The following is a 23,564-nucleotide window of genomic DNA, read 5'->3' on the forward strand; positions in this document are numbered from 1 at the left end:
AGGATCTCAGTAATACAGGATAAAGTGAAACTATTGCTTCCCTTGATTTGGAAACAGTTATGCAACCTAATATTGTATTTGCCTTTCTCACAGTAACATGATTCTTAGTTACATTCAGTAGGCAATCAATTATTAATTTATCATAATTTTTATAAATACTATTAGTCTGTGGTGCTCACTTCAATAGCAATACATTTGATTTGTTACTTAAGAGAAGAGCTTTGCATTTGTCTCTTAAATTTCATCTCTTATTTTCAACCATTCCTCTATCTTATCGGGATCAATTTAAACTGTATTTCTGTCTTGTAGAATATTTGCTGTGTTGTGTCGTTTGCAAATCTGTTAAGTTTATCTTCCACTTTTTCAAGTTACTTAACACCAGAGCATATAGCATGAATCTCTTAGCAAATCAAATCAAATGTTTATTATTACAGCCATGGGCCAACACAAAAAAATTAAACGTTCAAATAAAACAAAACTAAATAGAACCAAACACTTTTGGCTAAGACCAAGCGTAGTGTGAATCGCTTAGCATACACTTTTCTTCAATTGGATTAAGAATTACCAATGAGCACTTTTTCAGTACAATTTTTGAGGTAGCTATATATGCTGTTCACTTGTCATGCATGCTACCTACACTTGTAGACTAGCTTATAATCAGAATGTCCTGGAATACTTTGTTAAATGTTTTGCTAAAAACAAAATTATTCATTAATCGTTTTAAAAAATGATATAGTACAGAGCTAATAAAATGTATTCCTAACAAATAGACAATGACTCTTAGTAGTAATCATATTGCTTTCAGATGCTTGCAGATTAATTTATTTATGAGTCACCAAGAATCTTCTCAAGTATTGACATCATATTGATTATTTTGCAGTCACCCCATTCTGCTTTCTAAAGAATTGTTTTTCTTTCACTTTTCAGACATGTCAAACTTGTGACGTCACGCAATGTATCAGAACGTTTTTTGCCAATGCCGCCAATGGGGTGGGCGCGGCTTCTGGATGATGCGTCCGGTCCGTGGGCCGGCAGTTTGACACCCCTGTATCTATTTGATCATGCCCGATTCTCACAGGCAGCCTGGACAAATCCCCGTAACTTTCTCGGCAAGATTTTTCTAAAAGTGGAATCCTAGAACTGAGACAAATTGACTGGCCCAAGGACACCAGTTGGCTTTGTGCTGGAACTCATGATTTCCCAGTTTCTAGCCTGATGCTTTAACCATTACAAAAAACTGGTTTTCTTTTTTAAAAGATAGAAACTGCTGATAGAAACCAAACAATATTTGGTGCCTTCTAGTCCTATGATATTTCACAAGTTTTGTAAGATTTCTAAAAGATAATGAATATTTATCAGTACCATCAGATAATGGTAATTCAAGTAATTCAGCTTCAACAAAGGTGAACACAACTAGATACAAAGTTAATACAGTTCAGAAAATTAAGCCAATAACAATTGTTAGAATCACAGAATAAACTTGGAATGGATCTCAGATATCACTTAATCCATTCCCCTGCTCAGTGTCTAGCAAAGCATCTCTCAATACATAACCATCTAGCCTCTGAAGACCTCCAGAAAAAAGGAACATTTGGCAGCCTGACTGAAAGCTCATACAGGTAGTCCTCGGGTTATGACCATTCATTCTGCAACTATTCAAAATTACAACAGGGCTCAACAAATGGTAGTTACAACCAGTCCTCAGCGTCATGGCCATTGCAGCATGTGGTCACACGGTCAAAAATTTGGCTCCTCCCACATTTACTACTGCATGCAGTTCAACTCCCCCATCCACCTATCTTCCTCCCATCTGTACCCTTTTAACCACCCTACTCTCTGCTCCTCTGCATTCTGCCCTGTATCCCACCACCCCTCACTGCCCCCAGCTGACCTTCACCATCTTCTTCCTTCTGCTGATGAGGTGCACCTGGCCGAGGCAGCTGCTGGCCCTTCGCGAGACCTCCACGACACTTCTGCGAGGAGGAAGAAGATGGCGAAGGTCAGCTGGGGGTGGTGGGGTAGGTGACAGCAGCACAGTGCAGGGCAACCAAAGGGCAGAGAGAGGGAGAGGTAGGTGGGAAGGAGTTGAAGTGGAGGCAAGCATGGCAGAGCGATGGAGCCTCGTCTACTGAAAAGAGCTGACAGAATCCAGGTTGTGGGGAACAGCACGACAAAGATGGCAATTCATGCAGGGCACGAGAAAGGTGAGGTCTTCACTTAATGATAGAATGGTCCTCGCCTAACAACCACAATCAAGACTACCATTTCACTAGTGGTGTAGTCACATGATGCTTCACCTAATGACCACTACACCTACCAACAGAAATTCCAGTCCCAGTTAGGATCATTAAGTAAGGATTCTAGAGGTTCCCACTGATGAACAGCCACAGCCTGCTTCCTTGTAACCTATGGGCCTGGCTTTGTAGCACTAGAAATTATCCACACTTTATGCTACATAACTTTTAACATATCTGAACACAGCTATCATATTTAGTTTCTGCTGTCATTTCTACAGGCTAATGTTAACCCATATCCTTTGCATAGGGTTTGCTTTCCAGGTATTTCACCATTTTGATAGCCTTTCTCTAACTCAAATTTTTCATTGTCCCTTTTAGAACTATAACATATAGATCTGCACACAGTATTCCAAATGTGGTTTAAATAGAGCAGATTAGACCGGAACACTTAATTCCTGTGACATGAATTCTATGCTCCTGTTAATGCATCTCAGGAAGGCATTTACTTTTTATGTATTCTATCACACTTCTGATTGTCATGGGCACCCAGATTCTGTTCACATGTACTATTCCAAGCCAGCACCTTCTTATATTGACATCTTATATTTTTCCTACTCAGATGAAGAACTTTACATTTCTCCCTGCTAAATTCTATTCTGGTCACTTCAGCCAGTGCTCAAGCCTGTCTAGATCTTTCTGAATTTTTTATCTTATATTATTAGCCCTACCTCTCAGCTTCATCCTAACTGCAAACTTTATTAAGTGTCCTCCAAACTATCACATCCAAGTCATTTATAAAACTATTGAATAGCATAGGATCCAAGACAGAGCCCTATAGCACTTCAAGCAAAAGTTCTTTCAAGATGAAGTGGTCATTAATGAGCACTCTTTGCATTTGATGATTCAGTCAACAGTGAGTCCTTCTCTGTTAATCCTTCTAATATCTGATAGAAACATATTGCTCCATTTATGGAATGCAGAAATTCTATATTTCAAGAGGAGCAAAGTAAGAGTTAAGAAATTCTGCTTTCTCATAATAATCCATTAACATTTTAATATTTTTATTTTTAATATTTTTCCTCATAATGGCACAGATTCTTTTTGATTTTCTCTTTCTTTCTAATGTAGCCAGAAAAATCTTTCTTTGATGTTTTCAGTACTTCTTGCAAGCCTGAGTTCATTCATACTGGCATGTTTTGATATCTGTTATTTTTCCCTTCCTGTAGGAACTGTTTGCTCCTTTGGGATGTTACCTGATTGAATTTCCCATTCTTTCTGGGAAATTTTATTCTTAAATATTTAAAGCCATTTTATCTAACCTAACTCCCAGCAGAATTCATTAAGATCCACTTTCTTCCTACCAAAGATGTAACAATATAACTCCATTGCATTAATAATAACTCATTCATTCATAAACTTTGTTAATTAAATATTTAAGATATGCAATGATATAAATCCGAGCAACTTTGTTCATATGCATTGGGAATTCAATAGCAATGTTATTCCAACAATTGTTAAAAATGGGATTTCTCTACAAGTTTTGTTTTTTTGCATATTAAATTCAATTTGTATTATCATAAGTATTTAACTTTCTCTCCCAAAGTACTCTAGAATAAAAAGCTAATTCAGAACTTGCATATCCTCGCTAAAATATTTCTAATACAAGGCTTAAATTAAACAGAATTACAGAAGAAATGCTGACTATGAAATAAGGATCATGGTATACACACACAGAGAGAGGGGGTGGGGAGCACGAGAGAAAGAGACCTTTTGTCCAGATGAAGAATATCACTCTTTTATTTCTTCAATTGCATTTTTTCATAAGCAAAATGTTTTATTAGAGAACTCTATGGCAAAACATAGAAGTAAACTATCCAATAAAACTAAAGTTTTAAAAAAGCATAAAACAAGTGAAATTCTAATACTTTCAAAGGTAGTCCTCAGTAAATTAATATTCTGAGACTTAATAATAGAGAAAATGTACATTTTTATATGTGATAAGTAAACACAGGGCAGAAGATTCCTTTTTAAAAAATCCAAACTTCCCTACCCATATAATTAGGTCCTCTTAAACTTGCTATTCATTTTGCCCACAAGAAAGGCTGACTAAGAAGTTCAATATTTTTACTTATTTTTATTTAGCAAATTTATTTATTCAGCAAACTGAGAAATGCATGTGAGTAGGAAGGACAAGAGTTGGTAAAAGGAAATGTTACAGAGATTTCAGTGATACCAAAGGACTATATTGGTAAACTTAATAGTTAAGACAGAAATCAAAGCAGCAATAACACTACTTGCTTTGCATCTTACCTCTCCTCCATTAACATATTCCATCACAAAACACAGACGATCTTTGGTCTGGAATGAGTATTTCAAAGACTTAAAAGGAAAAAAAAATGCAGTTATTAAAGCAACCTATCTTCTAGCTATAAAGACAAAGGCAATATACAGTATAATCATTTCCATTCAAATCATATATACCTCAGTCCTATAACTATATAATCAGAAGTAATATGGGGGTCAGTGGAATTTAACACTAGGAAAGTTCAGAACTGAAGAAGCTTCTTGGAAGGGAAGTGAAACGTTTTCAAGGGAAAAAATCAAGAAAGTCCAGTTGCATTTTGAAAATACTTTTGGGGAAAGGAAATGTCTTTAAAGTGTCTAATAATTACCTTTATTACACTAGCTCAACATATTTTGGACTTCAGCATTTATCAAAAATTCAAATTCCATTTCTACTTTCAAAAATAGATAATTTATTTCTTCATTTTGAGAATTACACCTATTTCCCTTTCATCTTTTATTATTTATTTTATTTATTATTTAAATTTATATACCGCCCTATTCCCGTAGGACTCAGGGCGGTTTACAGGGAAAATTAAAATACATAACATACAAATTAAAATCAGTTAAAACTATGATTAAATTACAGTCCCTAAAGTTAAACTAAAACCCAATTAAATTAAATTAGTAAAACCCTTAATAGTGTCCACTATTATTTTCCTGAAGGTAGCAATTCTCAAATGTCTATGAAATCAGTGTTATAAGACATTTGCATTATATTGTGTTTTAATAGAATAACAGAGTTGGAAGGGAACCTTGAGATCTTCTCTAGACCAACTTTCTGTTCAAGCAGGAAACCCTATACCATTTCAGACAAGTGATTATCTCTTCTTAAAAATCTCCAGTGATGGAGCATCCACAGATTCTGAAAGCAAGCTGTTCCACTAATTAACTGTTCTATCAGGAAATTTTTTTCCTTATTTCTTGATTAGTCCTGTCATTGATTAGTTTTCATCTATTGCTTTTTAATCTGCCTTTATTATTCTGGAGAATAGGTTGACCTCCTCTTTTTTTGTGGCAATCCCTTAGATATTAAAACACTGCTATCATATCACCCTTAATTCTTCTTTTCATTAAACTAGACATAACCAATTCCTGCAACCATTCTTCATATGTTTTAGCCTCCAGTCCCCTAATCATCTTTGTTGCTTTTTTTGCAACATCTTTTTTATATTGTGGTGACCAAAATTGGATGCAATATTCCAAGTGTGGCCTTACCAAGGCATTGTAAAGTGGTATTAACACTTCACATGATCTTGATTCTATCCCTCTGTTAACATAGCCTAGGACTGTGTTAGCCTTTTGGCATCTGCAGCACACTGCTGGCTCATATTTAAGTGATTGTCCACTAGGACTCCAAGACCCCTTTCATAGTTACTACTGTTGAGCCAGGCACCACTTATTCTATGCCTGTGCATTTCGTGTTTGTTGATAAATGTAGAACCTTACTTTTCTCATTTTATTTCTGAATTTTATTTTTTTAGATAGGGTACTGCAAGTTATTTTACTTCTCTTGTGGTTTTAATTATGTTGAATAATTGTCTTGTGGGGGGAAGGAAATATGATGCAAAGAAAAAATGCATCTCTCTTTAGAGCAACTCATGATAAAAAAATGAATTCTTCTCTGGAATCTTTTATAATTTGCAGCTATTCTAATACTATATCATGATGGTGTAAGATTAAATAAAAGTACCCACAACATATATCAAAATATAAATGATGAACCCATTATCACTTTTCTTTTTTAAATAAACCCATCACTGCATATGAACTTGAAGTATCCCATCTGTTTAGTCCAGCATCATTATACTGGAGGTTAACACTGCTAAGAATTCCAAACAGAACTGTTGATGCAAATACTCTGGACCAAAAAAGTCTTGGTACATTAGCAACAATTGGATATGCCAAAGTAACTGACATAAACAAGACACACCATAAGGCTCTAAAGTATAATCTGTTTATTGGAAACCTTATTAAGTTTCTCCAGATAATTACAACTGTATAAAAATACTACAAGCTACTGACTCATACAGGATCATTTGAAACGTATAAATATGTGTATATATGACACAGATGTGATAAGGTATATAGATGGCAGAATCAATCTGAAAGGTAAATAGCAGGTAGCAAAAAGGGCATTTTCTCCACAATACTTATCCCTTCTTCTCTAAAATATGAAGATACATTTTTATCTTAAATAACGAACTCTATAAAATTGTGATTCTTAATTAAATTTTCATCACTTGGGTCTGAAGATAAGTGAAATTCAAGTTGAAGGAATAAACCTTATATGAATAATTTGTAGGCAAACCCCAAATATAATCCAAGAAGCATGATAGAAACTCTTGGATGAAATTAATTTCTAGAAAATTGTCCTGAATTCTAAATACAGTCTTAATACAATGGGGGGAGAAAATTCAACTCGTATATGAATGGTATAGTTATATTAAGAGATTTAAAAGAGAAACTACTCAAGAATATTTCAAGCAATATACAACAGAAATATTCTTACAGAAAAGCACAAAAAGAACTTTAATGGAGTTCATAAGCGGTTTTAGTTGAAAACTAAATTTGTAGTATGAGAATAGTATACCTTTTCCAAAACTGTTCTACAATCAGCAGAACTTCCAGTCTAGAGGGAATGTACACATCTGGAGAACACTAGAGAACAATGAGTTGTTTCTCTAGATCACAGGTCGGCAACCCGCGGCTCCGGAGCCGCATGCGGCTCTTTGAGCCGTCTCTTGCAGCTCCCAGCCGCCCGGTGCGCGCGCACCTCTTCCAACGGGCAGTGGTACGCGCGCACCTCTCCAAATGGAGTGGCACCGCCCGTTTGGAGAGGTGCGCGCGCACCTCCCCAAACCTTTGGAGAGGTGCGCGCGTACCTCCGCGCGAATGGGCAGCGGTGCCGCTCTTTGAGGAAGCTGCCGCGGCCCGTCTGCGAAGCTGCCGCTTTCGGCAGCTTCGCAGACGGGCCGTGGCAGCTTCCTCAAAGAGCGGCGCCCCTGCCCATTCCAAGAGGAGCGCGCGCACCTCTCCGAATGACCGGAGGTGCGCGCGCACCTCCCCAAACCTTTGGGGAGGTGCGCACGTACCTCCGCGCGAATGGGCAGCAGTGCCGCTCTTTCAGGAAGCTGCCGTGGCCCGTCTGCGAAGCTGCCGAAAGCGGCAGCTTTGCAGACGGGCCGCGGCAGCTTCCTCAAAGAGCGGCGCCCCTGCCCATTCCGAGAGGTGCGCACGCACCTCTCCGAACGACCGGAGTTGCGCGCGCACCTCCCCAAACCTTTGGGGAGGTGCGCGCGTACCTCCGCGCGAACGGGCAGCTTCCTCAAAGAGCGGTGCCGCTGCCCATTCGCGCGGAGGTACGCGCGCACCTCCGGTCATTCAGAGAGGTGCGTGTGCACCTCTCGGAATGGGCAGGGGCGCCGCTCTTTGAGGAAGCTGCCACAGCCCATCTGCGAAGCTGCCGAAAGCGGCACCTTCGCAGACGGGCCGCGGCAGCTTCCTCAAAGAGCAGCACTGCTGCCCGTTCGCGCGGAGGTACGCGCGCACCTCCCGGAATGGGCAGGGGCGCCGCTCTTTGAGGAGGCTGCCACGGCCCGTCTGCAAAGCTGCCGAAAGCGGCAGCTTTGCAGACGGGCCGTTGGGCAACCGGGAACCGGTTCCATCTCATTTTTTAAAAAATGGCAGCCGCGTGCGTCCGTGCATGCGCAAAAACCCTTTTTGCGCATGCGCGTGCATGGACACACGCACGCGGCTCCCACTTTTTTTAATTTGTGATGGAACCGGTTCCCAGTGGCTCTTTTCCTTTTTTAGGTTGCCGACCCCTGCTCTAGATCCAAGGCATGTTTTTCCTACATGCATATACAGGTGGAGAATATATCTCCACTGGAATTGCCAGTGAAACAGCGTTTATTTCATGCATCTAAATGCTTGAGTGCTATAGGGAAGTCTTTTCTATACAGGCATGAATAGTGGATATTTTTATGGCAAAATTATCTAAAGATAGTTTTACTGAAAACATTTAAACATATAGATTAATATTAAAATATACTTAAAATTATTCCACTAAAAACCTTAAACTGTAGCAACATTTGCTTTTGACTGATAGCTACAGTCCATAAAGGCAGCTATGAATGAATGACAAAAAGTATATTCATGACGTTTTTTACCCAATGGAAATTATTTGTGCCTAGCAGTTTACATATGCAACTAATTGTCAATTTGGCTCACAAAATTGTTCAAGTGACCAAATGCCCAATATCATGAATTACAAGTCCCAAATACTACCTAGTCTAGGAATATGAGATTGTGAACGTATCGATATCACAGCTGAAAAAGTAATTTGTACATTATTGAATAAACTGCCAAAAATAATCTCTGGGGCTGTTTTATCTAAAAAAAATTGTATTGTACTGGAATTTGTGATTGTTTATGATTAAATAAACATATATCTTATCTTGTAGATAGCAATAACAGAGTTTTTATTGGTCTTGTCCCATCCTATACATTATAGAAAAAATAAATTAATGCTGGAACATCTGATCTAGCTCTTGAATATGCATTATGTTTTTCCTAACAAAGTCTTTATCTTGGATCACTGATATATGTGAATTTTGATACTGTTGATTGCCCCATTTATCATCCAGTCTCTTATGCTTGCCCTCTGGGCTTCTTTGCATTCCGTCTATATTTGATACTTTGCTATTTTGCCATCTCAACAAGAATACTAGCTAGTTGTAAAACCTATTTATATGTATACATCAGTTCCATCCAACAAAGATCAGGGACACCCATTCTGTTTTTGATGAGCATATATTCAGTCACCTATCTCTACGTAATTGCTGCATGCACAGAGTTCAATGCACTACTTTAAAAATAAATAAATAAAGCAATATAGTAGGATGGATAATTCGAAGGAAAAGAGGAAGGGAGAAAGAGACAGAAGAGACAAGACCAGACAAAAGTATGATGTGATTCATACTATTATGTTTTTGTGTTTTAATACTCTGAATAGTGTTGCACAGGTACACTGAGTTTCAGGATGCATTTAAACAACTGAAAAGATTGTATTGGTAGGTTGTTATTTGTACACAGAGAAGAGTTGGTACAATTTATTTAAATGTCAGTACTGTTGGAAGAACATGGTAAAACACTAATAATGTATGATATAATTGAAGTTACTGCTTATCATTTTCAAAGACTGCCTGACTCATGGCCTGGGTATCTTCAAGATCATCCTCTCTGAAGTAGATTGCCAATCCAGTAAGATCAAGGAAATAAGTTTTGCTGAAAGTCCTATACCTAAGCGAATTCTACCTGCAGGAACCCCACAAATGAGCTTTCTCATTGTAAGCTCTTCTTCTATAGCTAGCTTGCCCTTATACATTCTCACCGTTGGATTGCTTTTGCACAGCTGATGAAACCGAGCTCTTTGATAGAACATTGTCAGGTCATTAAGATCTTACTCTCCCCTGACAGACGGTTCCATTATTGTTTTTTCCTCCTTAGTTCCTTACGATAGCATACCTGTTTAAATTTCTTCTTCTTATGCCATTAAAACACAAGAACCCTCCATCTTTTGCATCTGGTGTCAAAGTTTTGAATATATACTGCGACTATTATGCACCTGGAATCAGCCTAAAATAATTCAATTAAGAACTGGACTGAACCAAACTAAGCTAAATAATGGCACAGGTAGCAAAGGCACTGAAAATATACTACGATTTATTTAAAATATTTTTATATCAATTTTTAATTAAAAATCACCAAAGAGGTTTTTAACATAATTAATTATCCCCAAACCATTTCTTGAAATTGTTTCTCTTCTTATTCCACTTATAGTTAATGCCTAACTATATTGTTTTAATATCTTCATACTTAAAGTCACCACATTACAGTATAGTTTAGGCGTAAAGTATCCAGTTCTAGAGATTAATAATTTCCAAGTAGTTTCATAAAAAACTGTAACTTTAATTATCTATACTCACTGTTAGAAAAGGATGTCTAGTGTTTTTTAATACTCTACTTTCTGTAAGTGTGTGAGCCACTTCATCCTAGAAAATAAAAAAATTCAGTATTAAAATTAGTAATTTTAGAAGACAAATCTAGATCAAAACATTGTTATAAAAAACTGCAATAAGTTTCTAGAATAACATACACTAAGCATACTTAAAAAGGGAGAGGAAGCAGGATATTCAAAAGCTTGAAAAGGATAAATCATACATGATATTTCACTATAACAAACAATGCTGCTACACCACTATGCTAAAATAATGGTTTTAATCTTCCTTACTATTGAATTATGGAATCCAGTATTTATTGTTGAGAAAATTATTTGGTGTTTCCTTGAATAATCACTTTTTAAAGTATAAGGTAAAGGTAAAGGTTCCCCCGCACATGCGTGCTTGTCGTTTCCAACTCTAGGGGCCGGTGCTCATCTCCGTTTCAAAGCCGAAGAGCCAGCGCTTGTCCGAGGACGTCTCCGTGGTCATGTGGCCGGCATGACTAGATGCCAAAGGCGCACGGAACACTGTTACCTTCGCACCGTAGTGGTCCCTATTTTTCTACTTGCATTTTTTTACGTGCTTTCGAACTGCTAGGTTGGCAGAAGCTGGGACGAGTAACACGCGCTCACTCTGTTATGCGGCCCTCGGGATTCGACCTGCCAAACTGCCGACCTTCGACAAGCTCAGCGTCCTAACCCACTGAGCCACCGCGTCCCTTACTTTTAAAGTATAAAAGTATACAAAGAGACATAAAATCTTTTCTGATCTGAAATGGACCATTATGACCTATAGACTAAAGTTAGAACAGTCCACCAATGGTTAGCCTCTTTTGTTATGTTCAGAAAGACCAATTCTAAAATTGGGTCAGATATTCTGCGAGCAGAACATTTTCATATTGTAATATTTTATGCATTTCTAACATGTGTCATCACAGAAATATATAATTAAGTTCTGGAGCTTGAATGATGTAGACTACGGTTACTATGATATGTAAACAGTATGGAATGACATGTCATACAACATCTACTGAATCAGTAGGGATGGACCATAATTAATCAGCAAAAAGTATCTTTGAATGCAATTTGATACAGGTTCAGTCCCAATATCTGATGTTACAAAAATCAGACAGGAGGTAAGGTGGAAAAGCTCTGCCTGAAATCCTGGTGAGATGCCAGCAAGAGTAACTATTATGCAACACGTAGTTACAGACTGATTTGGTATAGGCCAGGGGTAGGCAACCTTGGCTCTTTTATGACTCGTGGACTTCAAATCCCAGAATTCCTGAGCCAGCTGGGAGTTGAAGTTCACGAGTCATAAAAGAGCCAAGGTTGCCTACCCCCGGTATAGGCCAATTGGTGTCACGGTATACTAACTGCAGGCTCCTTGGTTCTCTCTGAGCTTGGCTCTTTTGTTGCAGACATTTCATTACCCAAACTAGGTAACATCATCAGTGCTAATAAAGAGGGGTTTGCTCTCAGTTTATGTTCTAGTGGCTTGTGTTGGTGGTGGTCATCTTAGAGGTGCTTTGGTTGGGCTGTTTACTATTGGCTCTGTTTGGCTGGGCTATTTACTGTTATACTAACTGTAGCCCTAATAAGCAGGCATATACATAGAATGAAGGCTACTGCTAAGCTTGTAAGCCGCCCTGAGTCTTCGGAGAAGGGCAGGATATAAATGGGATTAAAATAAATAAATAAAATAAATACCCAGATGCAATACTAAGGTTTTAAGAATTACTTTATAGAATTACATGATGTAAGACGGGGGGAAAACTTAATTTCTGGGAAAGAACAGTTCCTACATTGCAATGAATCCCCTTTCCAGCCTCCATTCAATCAGAAGACTTGGTGTATATTAAGAAAAAAATTAAAAAAGATAATATAAATATTCTTGTTAACTTTAAAATTTAGGTGTGTCTGATTAAAACCTTTATATCACAATATGATAAAGTTTAAGGACTTGGCTTATACTTTATTCCAATATGATTTATAGGTGTGGAAACAAAATTTTACAAGCAAAATTATATTAAATGTATAAAACATACCTTTGCAATAATAACTTCCTTTTTTAAAATTTTCATAGCATAGTATTTCCCACTTGCCTTCTCCCGGACCAGAATAACTTTGCCAAAAGTGCCTTTGCCGAGTAGTTTTAAGTAATCAAAATCATTCATTGTCTGCATGAAGTAAAGGATGAAAAATTAATGCAATTTACAACTTGGAGATATTGTGTTCATTAAACTACTGCTGTCCGTTGGTAAAGTCTATGATTATCAAGAAACAAGCAATTCTTAACAAATCAGTGTGGTATGAATCCAAATTCTGATCTCATTTTAATATTACTGTATACATTTGAAAAGTACACCAACATGTCAATAATAAAACATAGCATATATAATTATATAGCTATACAACATAGAGAAGAATAATTATTAGATTTATCAAAATGTTTTGCAACTCTCACTTTTAGAAAAATCATCAACTACAGAGAAATATGAGAACTCAAAAACTTTTAACAGGGTTATATACTGCTAGCTCTGAAGCTTCACACACAAATTTCCTATGCCAAAAAATGACTTCAAAGTAACATCAACAATCAACCTGTTTGTTTTCTTTGCAGAGCTCGCAGATTGCTTGTGTTCAACCCAGCTTGTAAAATCTTTTAAGTGGACCAAAATAAATATTTGTTCTATAAACCAGTGCACAATTATCACTAGAAAGTCAAAATAGAAATCTAGTAGCATTTCTTATTTTTTTTTAAAAAAAAAAACAAAACTTCAAAACTGAAAATGTAATTTTATTATGTAGTGTTCCCTAGGAAGAATGCATGTTTATAAAGGAAAAACACTGCTTAATAAAGAGAATCATTTCAAAGTCTAAGCATTATTTACAAGCTGCTGAAAGCATTCTCATGTGATCATCTTAACGGCCCTTATGGTGGACATTTAAGTTATAAATGGAGAATGATCATTTCCCAGATAGGAAACTAACCCTTTGTCTCAAATTTTCAATAACTAATATTTCTATATTGTAATTAGTTTTCACACTTTTAAGCAAGCTAGGTCTTAAAATCTATCTCTTATTAATGAATTTTTATGAATCACATTAACCAGACAAGATTTGGTTATCTAATAAGACACGGTTCTAATCCTCTAGTTGCATCCTCCTAAAGACAAACATGCACAATGATAATGTTCTCAGTACTATGCTTCTAATAATCTCACCTAATAACTATAATCAACTGGTAACATCTGCCTTCTAGGAAACACAACGTGCTATTATTCTTATTAGATTGCAGGAATTTTTCATGCTCATTTCTCAGGATATATTAAAATAGTAAGCCAATCAATAACCAATACTCTACTGCTGAAGTAATAATTACAATAATATTAGTAACAGCATTGCTCCCACAAATATCAATATACTGAAGATGTCTATTTTGGCATCCACCAGTATTCTCTGTATTAATAAACCACATTATTTTTAACATTTATTTTACTTAAATAAATATATAACGTGAGCTTTGCTAGAAAACAGAACAGATTTATTTCAAAATGGGCCACATAGAAGAAATAACTGGAGAAAAAAGAGAGGAGAGAGAGAGGAGGACATCTTTGCATGTTTGCATTCTAGTATACTAGTAATTTATGACCAGATATTCAGCCTCTTCCTGTCAAATTTTTTAGAACTGTTGATAATCTGATGCAAATGCCAGTCCAGACACCTATCAGCCCAAGAAAATTAAAGGTTTGTACTTTTCAGGAATGTGCATCACTAGGTAAGATGTATCTTACCAAAATTCAATATCTTTAAGCAGATTCGCTATATCAGTTCTATAAGAAAATTTGGAATTAAAAAAAGTACACAGATAAATATATCGGCATACCCAATCTTAAATAATTAGAATTCTTGGTCTAAAACTGAAAGCAAATAAGCTATAACTTGTGAAAAAAATATGAAAAAAATATTGCTATCATAGCAGTCAGTAGAAATGGCTTCACACCATTTCTCAAAAAACACCTAGATGGCAAAAAAAAGTTATTTTGCAGAGAAGTTATGTGCCTTTTTCCTGACAACTTTTAAAATATTTCCAAAGTTGTGAATGAAGAAGATATTGTACATAGTACTGTATCGAGACAACACTCAAGCTACAGTTGTATGCATATATTTAGACATCCCTAGTTGTATGTTTCAATGAATCCCTAAAAGAACAGAAGCTGACCCAGGTATAAAATTAAACCTCAAATTCTTCTGCAAATGTGAATGCACACTTAATATTTCTATGCATTTGTTTGTACATTAAAAATAATAAAACTGTGACTACAGCAGACACAGAAGTTTGGATGCTCTTCCACTTTATGTGTGTGTGTGTGTATGTTCTGTTTGTTCTTGGTTTTAATGTGTGTTATTCACACATTATTCACAACCCAGAATCACTAGTTTGAGATGGCTGGCTATAAAAAATGAATGGATGGATGAATGAATGGATGAATGAATACAAGATCAAAACAACTCTCTCCTAGAGCTGCTCTCAAATTGATCAGATTTTTAAAAGAGAACTCATAATACCCTACAAACAACCAGCCGAAAAGTTTTAATTGGAATGGAGTAGCTGTTCACAGCTACAGTGATGTCTATACAATGATAATCTATGCAGAGGAGTTGTCAGAAGTCTTTCTCTGATCTCATCTCAAATATCACTATCTAACGTATACAAAGTAATATCCTATAAACCTTAAATGTTTTGAAATTAAATCCTTTGACCCAATAAAACAACATTTAAACTGTTTGGCCACAACCACAAAAGGCGCATTTGAAGAAAAAAAAGGTGAAGCATTAGAAAAATGAGTGTTCACTTTGCCAACTGATGAGCATAAAAAGGCAGTATTAAAATTAAACAATTAACTGCTCACAAAAGCTAACTGGTATCCAGCCCTAGTTAATATTTGAATTAGGGGCTACCTAAAAATTCATGCTACTATTTTGAGTAGGAAGTTAAAAAAAAAATCCAGAAGAGGACAGTGATAAACCAATTTTATAATATTGCCTCAAGAGCCAAATGGACCTGGCCCTAGAGTCAAACTTACCTAGCTGAAGCTTAGCAGAGTCTTATTCTTAATGAACTTAAAATAGTGACATTCTACAAAATAACATTTTCTTTCAAGAAACTTTTTAATATGGGACTTCCGGTGATGACGCAACGCCGAAGACAGCCGTCTCCGGGCTGCCCGCTCCGCAGCTGTGTTTTTTCCATCGTAAACAGCGCCGATCAGCTGTTTAGATGGATTTGAAGCCCCCTCCTCGGGAGAAGAGGAGGGGGTGAGGCCCCAGGTAGGGGTTGAGCTCTCCGTGGCCGCCAGAGCTGAGAGTTTGGGCGGCTGAAGGATTGAGCCCCCCCGAAGCCTGGGTTGCTTCGAGCTGCGCAGCGTCTCTGCTCCGTGATTTTTGGAGCAGAGCCAGGCGTTAGCAACCACCCCTGCCAAAAGGAAATACTTTTGAGTATCAAGATGCAGGCAGAGCGGTACAGGAGGTCAAGGTGATGTGGACTTTTAGCTTTACTCTCTAGCTCAATGGATTTTATAGCTTTAAAGTGAAAGTGCGCAATAAGTGAAAGTGGGGAAAGATGGCGGCCAAGACTTCTAAAGCTCTTCGGAGTGCGGGGTCTTCCCCGGTGCAACAGACCTCGTTGCAAGCTTTGCTTCCTCCTGCATTTCCTCCGGCACTGACGCTTAAGGATTTACAAGATGCCCTTGAAAAGCATTCACGGTTAATGTCTGATATGATGGATGAAAAGTTGAAAAAGCTGGAGGAGAAATTGGAGAAGAAGATGGAAGAGAAGTTTAGAGCAATGAGGGTAGACATGTTGTCTATGATTGAAAGTGTAGCTGAATGTGTGCAACAGCTGGGTGAAAAAGTGGAGGATCTCAGTCAAAAGAACTCTATATTAGAAGCAAAGGTATTAGAGAATGAAAATATAAGGGACAAAATGGACGGAGAATTGAGCCTTGTTCAGTACCAACAGATGCAGTATGCTATTAGAATTAGGGGTTTAAAGGAGAATTCTAAAGAAGATTTAAAGCAGCTGATCTCTGAGGCTTTGGAACCGGTATTGGGCCAGCCAGCATCTGAAATTGAGGGAAGTATGGATAAAATTTTTCATGTAAATTCATGGATTGCAAGACAGAGGAAGTTACCCAGAGATGTGGTGGTCTATTTTACAAAGAGAGTAATTAGAGATGAAGTCATTCAAGCTGCCTATGATACTAAATTGGTAGTTGCTGAGCAAGAAGTTTTGGTTTTAAAAGAGATTCCTCCAAAGATTTTAAGGAGAAGGAAAGATTTTGCATTTCTTGTACAGGAACTTAAGAAATGTGATGTCAAGTTTAGATGGGAGATTCCAGTTGGACTGGTGGTGATGCACGAAGGTAAAAGACATCTTCTGGTTACTGTGGCCCAGGCACGTGATTTTTATAGCAATGTGTTAAAAGCAACCCCCCTATCACTTCTGGAAGCTGCAAAGGGATATGGCGAGGGAAAGCCTCAAGATGTTGCAGATAGACAGACAGAGGAGAACGGTGCTGGAGGGGATCAAGTTACAGCCTCATCGGTTGCTGCTGGAGAGCAGAGGATGATGCGTGCCGCCCTAAGACGAGCGAGACGAGAGCAAGAGCAAGACAAGCAGAAAGTTATGGAACCTCCAAAGCGTACTTATAGTGAAGCTGTGGGAAGGGCGCGGTCCAAAGAAGATACAGGGGTCATTTCAGACGTGCTCCAAAAGCTTTGGAGCGTCAAGATTGGTGACTAAATCTCTAATTTAGAATGTCAATGGATTAAATTCATCATAGAGGAGAAAGAAAGTTTTTCAATATTTAAAACAATTTAAGACTGATGCTATTTGTTTGCAAGAAACGTATATTAGGGTTATGGACTAAAAGTATTTATTGAATTTAAGATTGGGTACGCAAGCTCCTAATCAATAACAAGTTGATTTTTCTTAACTTACTACATATAAAGGTTACTTAATTGGATTATAAATTTTTAAAAATTTTTATTTTATTTTCATTGGAGATTGGAATGGTGTCCTAGACGTATAGATGGATGATCTGGAACTGTGAGACATTTGGTGTGATATATGCAAGAACTATTTTTGATCATAGTTCAGTTTGGTTGGAGATTAATAAGGTTAATAGAGATAGGCGCTTTTGGCGCGTAATTGAGAATTTGTTTAGAATTTAGACAAATGTGGGAGAATGTAAATAGTAGATGAATTTTTTTTTCTTTTTTGAAATTAATATGAATAAGGATTGGGATTAAGAAATTTTATTTAGCATTTGAGTAAAGCTCCTTTTCTGTTTTCTTTCTTTTTTTTCTTATCTGTAATAGTAATATTGTTTGTAATCATTTTACATGAGCTAGAGGGTGATAGAATTAATAGTTTATTGTGATAGCATATGGATGCTTATGTTTGTTTTTCTTTTTTATACCCTGTATTTAGCTCTGGGAAGTCGGGGGGGGAGGAGGGAATGGGGGAGAGGGATAGGGAGGGTTAGATAGGGGTGGGGGAGGGGGGGATTAAAGTTAAAATGTACTGTAAAACTTTTTAAATAAAAAAAGAAACTTTTTAATATGCAGTTTATATTCTCTGACAAGCTTTCAGCTAGCTTCCTCTTTTTACCCTTATTCTTGTATGATCACATAAGAGAATTATTTCCGTGAATGATACAAAATATAAATGAGGGAGAAGAGAAGATGCCACTCAGCATTACTAAATTACAGTGCTGCTCAGAATTAACCCATAATTTTTCACTATTATTCTAATTAAAGAAGAAATAACTAGTGAACAAACAATACACAATTATGGTGCTAAGAATATGGAATATTTGCACCCTGTCTATCCACAAAATGTTTGCTAATATTCAAAACCATTGATATGTCAAAGACCAACAAAGCCAATGAAATTCAAGTAAAAATAGATTTAAAATAAAGAATAAAAATATCATGAGCAGTCAATAAATACAACCAACAGATCTAGTGTTAGTCTGAAAAACATCGTGTATGCAGCAAAATTACTACTGCAAAATGATTTCTTTGAACTTTAGAATGTCAGCTGATAAATTTTAGCACAATTTTAATGTTACAAATAATACGGTTTATTATATTATATACTGTATATGAACCTTAGTTTCACATAGTCTCATCTACTTTTCCTGTTTCCGTAAAGCAGAAAAAATATGTCCCTAACTATGGGCAATAAAAACTTTTCAAAATGTTAAGTATTAACCAATGTTCTAAATACCTTTCTTTTATGGTGGGTTGTCGAGGCATCCATCTCTTCCTCTCCTATATTATCAATCTGGGATGTTGGGCTGCAATTCATTCTTTCCTCTTCTTGCCTCTGTAGTCTGTCTGCTACTGCTTGGATGGCTTCTGTCCATTCTTCCCTGTTGATGTATATAATTAATTATTAAATTCCTAAATGATGCAAAACATAAAAAAAACCATCTGACTGAATATATACATAAACAATACACAACAATGGGACCAAACAAGTTTGCTACTGCATTCCTACCTGGCTGTGCTACCACTTAGGACGGAAATTTTCTATTGCTTTTATCCCCACAGATCATGTTCATATGTACTGTATGTACATGGATGGACGTCTAACAGTACATGTGGATCAAACCAAGTCAAAATAGCCAATGTTCAATTTTAAATAGTAAGTTATGCATGTGGGCAGAGATTTTAAAGAATAATGGAGCTCAACTTCCAGCACAAATATATGATGTAATCATTTTTAAAGGCATACATTTTTCCCAGAAATTGAATAACAATGTAGGACTGGCAAACATCATCCCATACAGAAGTTATCATTAATAAATTAAAATAAATCTTGGGGTTGCACTGAAAATCCACTCTCTCTCCAATATGTCCTCGTGTGTAATGAACAAAGCCTACAGTTGAAATCACATTTTTTTTAAAAAAAGTAAAGCATATGTAAGCTGCCTGAAGAAATGTAGGTCTGGCCATAAGGGAGAAGACAGCAATGGACTTTTAAAGGAGGGCAAAAGACAATTCAGTCTTGGGAAAGCAGAGAACATGAAGAAGAAACTTAAAATAATCCCAGCTGATTAGATAGGGCAGAAAGAAACCCTGAAAGGATCTCAAGATTTTGTTATTTTACCCTACAATAATAAAGACTACTCCTGCAGCCTCTGCCGCTTCTGTTTCTTTAACATTCTAACACAAAGGGGTAAAAATCTATCTTGAAAGCATCAATATTCTGTCTCAGACAGTCATGAGATCTTGCCTTCTAGATGCAGAATATGGCACAGATTCTTGTGGTTTCCCTGACAACACAAGTAGCCAAAGTTTTATTGCTGCATGAACAGGAGATTAAATACAAAATTACAAACCTATAAAGTGCCACAATTCAGCTTGTGAAACCAGCTTGTGAAACCAGGCTAACCTCACCCAGGAAATCACCCAAAAACTGCTATACAATGTTATTCCATTCCCCTGCGAGTTGACCTGAGAATTCTGATGGAATTCTCAATTGATTCCTGATATGTCAGAAATTATGCAAATTTTGCTGGTATTGGGGAAAATAGGAAGCAGTTCTTATAATTCCTGATCAGGTATATATGATGATATACCATCATCTTAACTCCTGGAGCCAATATCTTGGCTAAAATATCCAGCAGCTGAACAAGTTTCAGGATAATCTAAAGAAAGGATATATTCACTTTTCTAAATCTCCCGCATCTGCACCTTTTTAGAAAGAAAATAAACAGTTCTTCTTTGGGACTTGTTCTTGATTACTGACTTCTAAATTATATCAAGTTAGTCTTTGACTTATGATTTGTCATTTAACAATTGTTCAAAGTTATATGAACTTTAAAAAAGCTACTTACAACTTTATCTCCAACTTTCAAATGCCAGCTCTTCCAGCACAGTCATGTGATCACATTTTGGGTGCTTGGCAACCAGCTTGCGTTCATGACTGGTTGTAATGTTCCATGATAACATGACTGAGATTCGCTACTTTTTTGCCAGTAACATCCATTCAGAAGAATGGATTTGCTTAATGACCATCTAATTTGCCTTATGACTGACTCACTTTACAACTGGCATAAAAATGATCGTACAATCACATCCAGTTATGTGGTGCCTTACAACATCAACAACTTATGACCCAAACTCTGGGCTCCACTGTGGTCATAAGTCAGGGACTATCTATAGCCATTAGAGATAATGACTTTCTATCTCTTCTTTTAGAACTGCTTGATCACCTTCTGAAGGCACACCCATCTTTAGTACATCAGACTTGAGAAACAGTCATGATTTGATCCAAATCACAGGATTATTTAAAAGCTTTTGACACACAGTATGGCAAATTTTATTGTTAGTTGCGAAGTCGTGTCCGACCCATCGCAACCCCATGCACAACGCTCCTCCAGGACTTCCTGTCCTCTACCATCTTCTGGAGTCCATTCAAGCTCACGCCTACCGCTTCAGTGACTCCATCCAGCCACCTCATTCTCTGTCGTCCTCTTCTTCTCTTGCCCTCAACCTTTCCAGGCATTAGACTCTTCTCCAGTGAGTCCTTCCTTCTCATTAGGTGGCCATAGTATTTTGAGTTTCAACTTCAGGATCTGGCCTTCAGGTTAATCTCCTCTAGGAATGACGTGTTGGATCGCCTTGCAGTCCAATGGACTCACAGGAGTCTTCTCCAGCACCATAGTTCAAAGGCCTCAATTCTTTGACTCTCAGCCTTTCTTATGGTCCAACTTTCACAGCCATACACTGCAACTAGGAAGACCATAGCCTTGACTATACGCACTTTTTTTGGCAGGGTGATGTCTCTGCTTTTTAGTGTGCTGTCTAGATTTGACATGGCTTTCCTCCCCAGGAGCAAGCATCTTTTTAATTTCTTGGCTGCAGTCCCCGTCTATGGTGATCTTGGAACCCAGGAAAATAAAATCTGTCACTACCTCCATTTCTTCCCCATCTATTTGCCAGGAATTGAGAGAGCTGGATGCCATGATCTTGGTTTTCTTAATGTTAAGTTCCAAGCCAACTTTTGCACTCTCCTTCTTCACCCGCAACAAGAGGCTCTTTAGTTCCTCTTCACTTTCTGCCATTAGTGTGGTATCATCTGAAATGCTCTATAGTTCAATTAATTTCTCTATAATTTTCACAAGATTCAGGATGCAGGAAAACATAGCCTCCTGTGAGCAAGCCACAGCTCTTGAATGTAAGTGCCTGGAGACTCAGTGCTTGCTAAGCATAAAGGCTATTCTGAAGAAAGGGTAGCAACAGGAATTGGGGAGAGGGGGAAGTTGGCAGATATCAGAGGGTAACAAAGAGAAGTCTGTGGAGGAAGTGCCTGCTGGAATTATGTACCTTGATCAGGCCTATATAAACAAACTTCCCCATCTTTCTGTGATGCCTGGCCAGGACTCAGTTTAATGCAGACACAGAGAAGATAGCTGGTTCCTCATATTGTAAAACTTTAATTCTGGGAAAAACATACAAATATGAATGGTCTATTCAAAAATAAGCCACTGTTCAGAATTTAAGAACTTCTTCTTCCCAGCTTCCACTCATACATCCAGCTCCCAGTTACCCCTTTGGTGTGCAAACAGATGCTTTGGACTCTGCCTTGGGAACTGTTCTTCAAATTTTGTCAGAGAAAAGAACCTCCTCCTTTGTGCGTTTTATTCCAGTTTTCTTTTCCTGGCTGAAAAAATACTATGATATTTTCTATAAAAAGTTGCTAGCCTTAAAAGCAGTGTTTCAACAATAAAGGCATTTCTTGGAAGAAGCAATCCATCTCATGAAGGTACACCTAAAATACAAGAATTTGGAACATCGACAAAAGTCACAAATACTGAGTCAATGTCAAATCAAGTGTGCAAAATTTTTCTCCCATTTTAGTTCCTATATCACCTATGCTCTTATTTCAAAGAACAAGCTTTCATTCATTAGCAAAACAGAGATCCAACCTAGAATTAAGGAAAAATGTCCTGAGAGTGAGAATATTTATTTATTTAGCATATGGCATATCATACATGGACTAGCAATATATATTAACATTACATCTAGATAGGTAAAACACAATAAAATATGTTAAAAAGATCTATGTTCAAATACCACAGTATCATTTATATTAAAAAAACAACAGTTGCTGGACCAGTATGTGAGAACAATAAGTGGAATGGCTTGCTTCCAAAAGTTGTGGGTGCACCATCATTGGAGATTTCCAAGAAAGATTAGACAGCCATTTGTCCAGAATGGTATAGGATCTCCTATCTGAGCAAGAAGTTGTACTAGAAGACCTCCAAGGTACCTTTCAATTCTGTTATTCTAAGAAAATTGTGAACTAGATGATTATGTAAAATACAGCCAAGAACAAGCATTGATCGTTAAAAACTGGAGCTTACTAAGTGTACAGGAAATAAAGTTTGTATCAAAATAATGTAAAATATACATATAGAATGCCAGCAGGGAAAAGCATTACCTGGACAATTTCTCAAAAAGATTCAGGAGAAAATGGATAAAGATAAAGTGTAGCAATGGCTTACAACTGGAACATTAAAAAAATGCTGAAGATTTGATTTTGGCTGCAAGCTGTTTAAACTAATGCAATCATGGCCAGAACTGAAAAATTGTCAATGATTCAAGGTACAGATTGTGCAAAGAAGCAGAAGAAACAGATCATATAGTCATGCAAGAAGTTGCACAAACAGAATATAAACAATGACTTGATACAGTCATCAAAATGATTCACCAGAACATCTGTAAAATTACAAACTGCCAGTAATAAAAATTGGTAGGAACATATACTGTAATTGAAAAAGTAAAACATGAGCAGGTTAAAATATTATTAGATTTCCAAATACAAACTGATAAATTCTCAGCTCATGACACACCAGACATAACCGTAGTTGAAAAGAATAAAAAGTTAAAGTTTCCCC

General features: G+C 37.1%; 1 protein-coding gene across 18 annotated transcripts in view; it reads right to left on the bottom strand.

Annotated features, from left to right (window-relative positions):
• AKT3 (AKT serine/threonine kinase 3) overlaps positions 1-23,564 on the bottom strand; it is a 181,080-nt gene that overhangs the window by 63,164 nt on the left and 94,352 nt on the right. For 17 of the 18 annotated variants that reach the window (XR_014490886.1, XR_014490887.1, XR_014490888.1 and 14 more), the window contains 4 exons: positions 18,884-19,028; positions 12,633-12,764; positions 10,571-10,636; positions 4,548-4,616 (listed from right to left, as the gene is read on the bottom strand). Coding sequence is in view for 14 of the 18 variants with exons in the window: in XM_083349923.1 (XP_083206049.1) it covers positions 4,548-4,616; positions 10,571-10,636; positions 12,633-12,764; positions 18,884-19,028 (412 nt within the window). In the remaining 4 variants the exon portion in view is untranslated. The remainder of the gene's footprint in view (positions 1-4,547; positions 4,617-10,570; positions 10,637-12,632; positions 12,765-18,883; positions 19,029-23,564) is intronic. The other variant, XM_083349917.1, reaches the window with a different exon arrangement.

This window comes from Vipera ursinii (assembly GCF_947247035.1).
Source record: "Vipera ursinii genome assembly, chromosome: 1".
NCBI classification, from domain to species: domain Eukaryota; kingdom Metazoa; phylum Chordata; class Lepidosauria; order Squamata; family Viperidae; genus Vipera; species Vipera ursinii.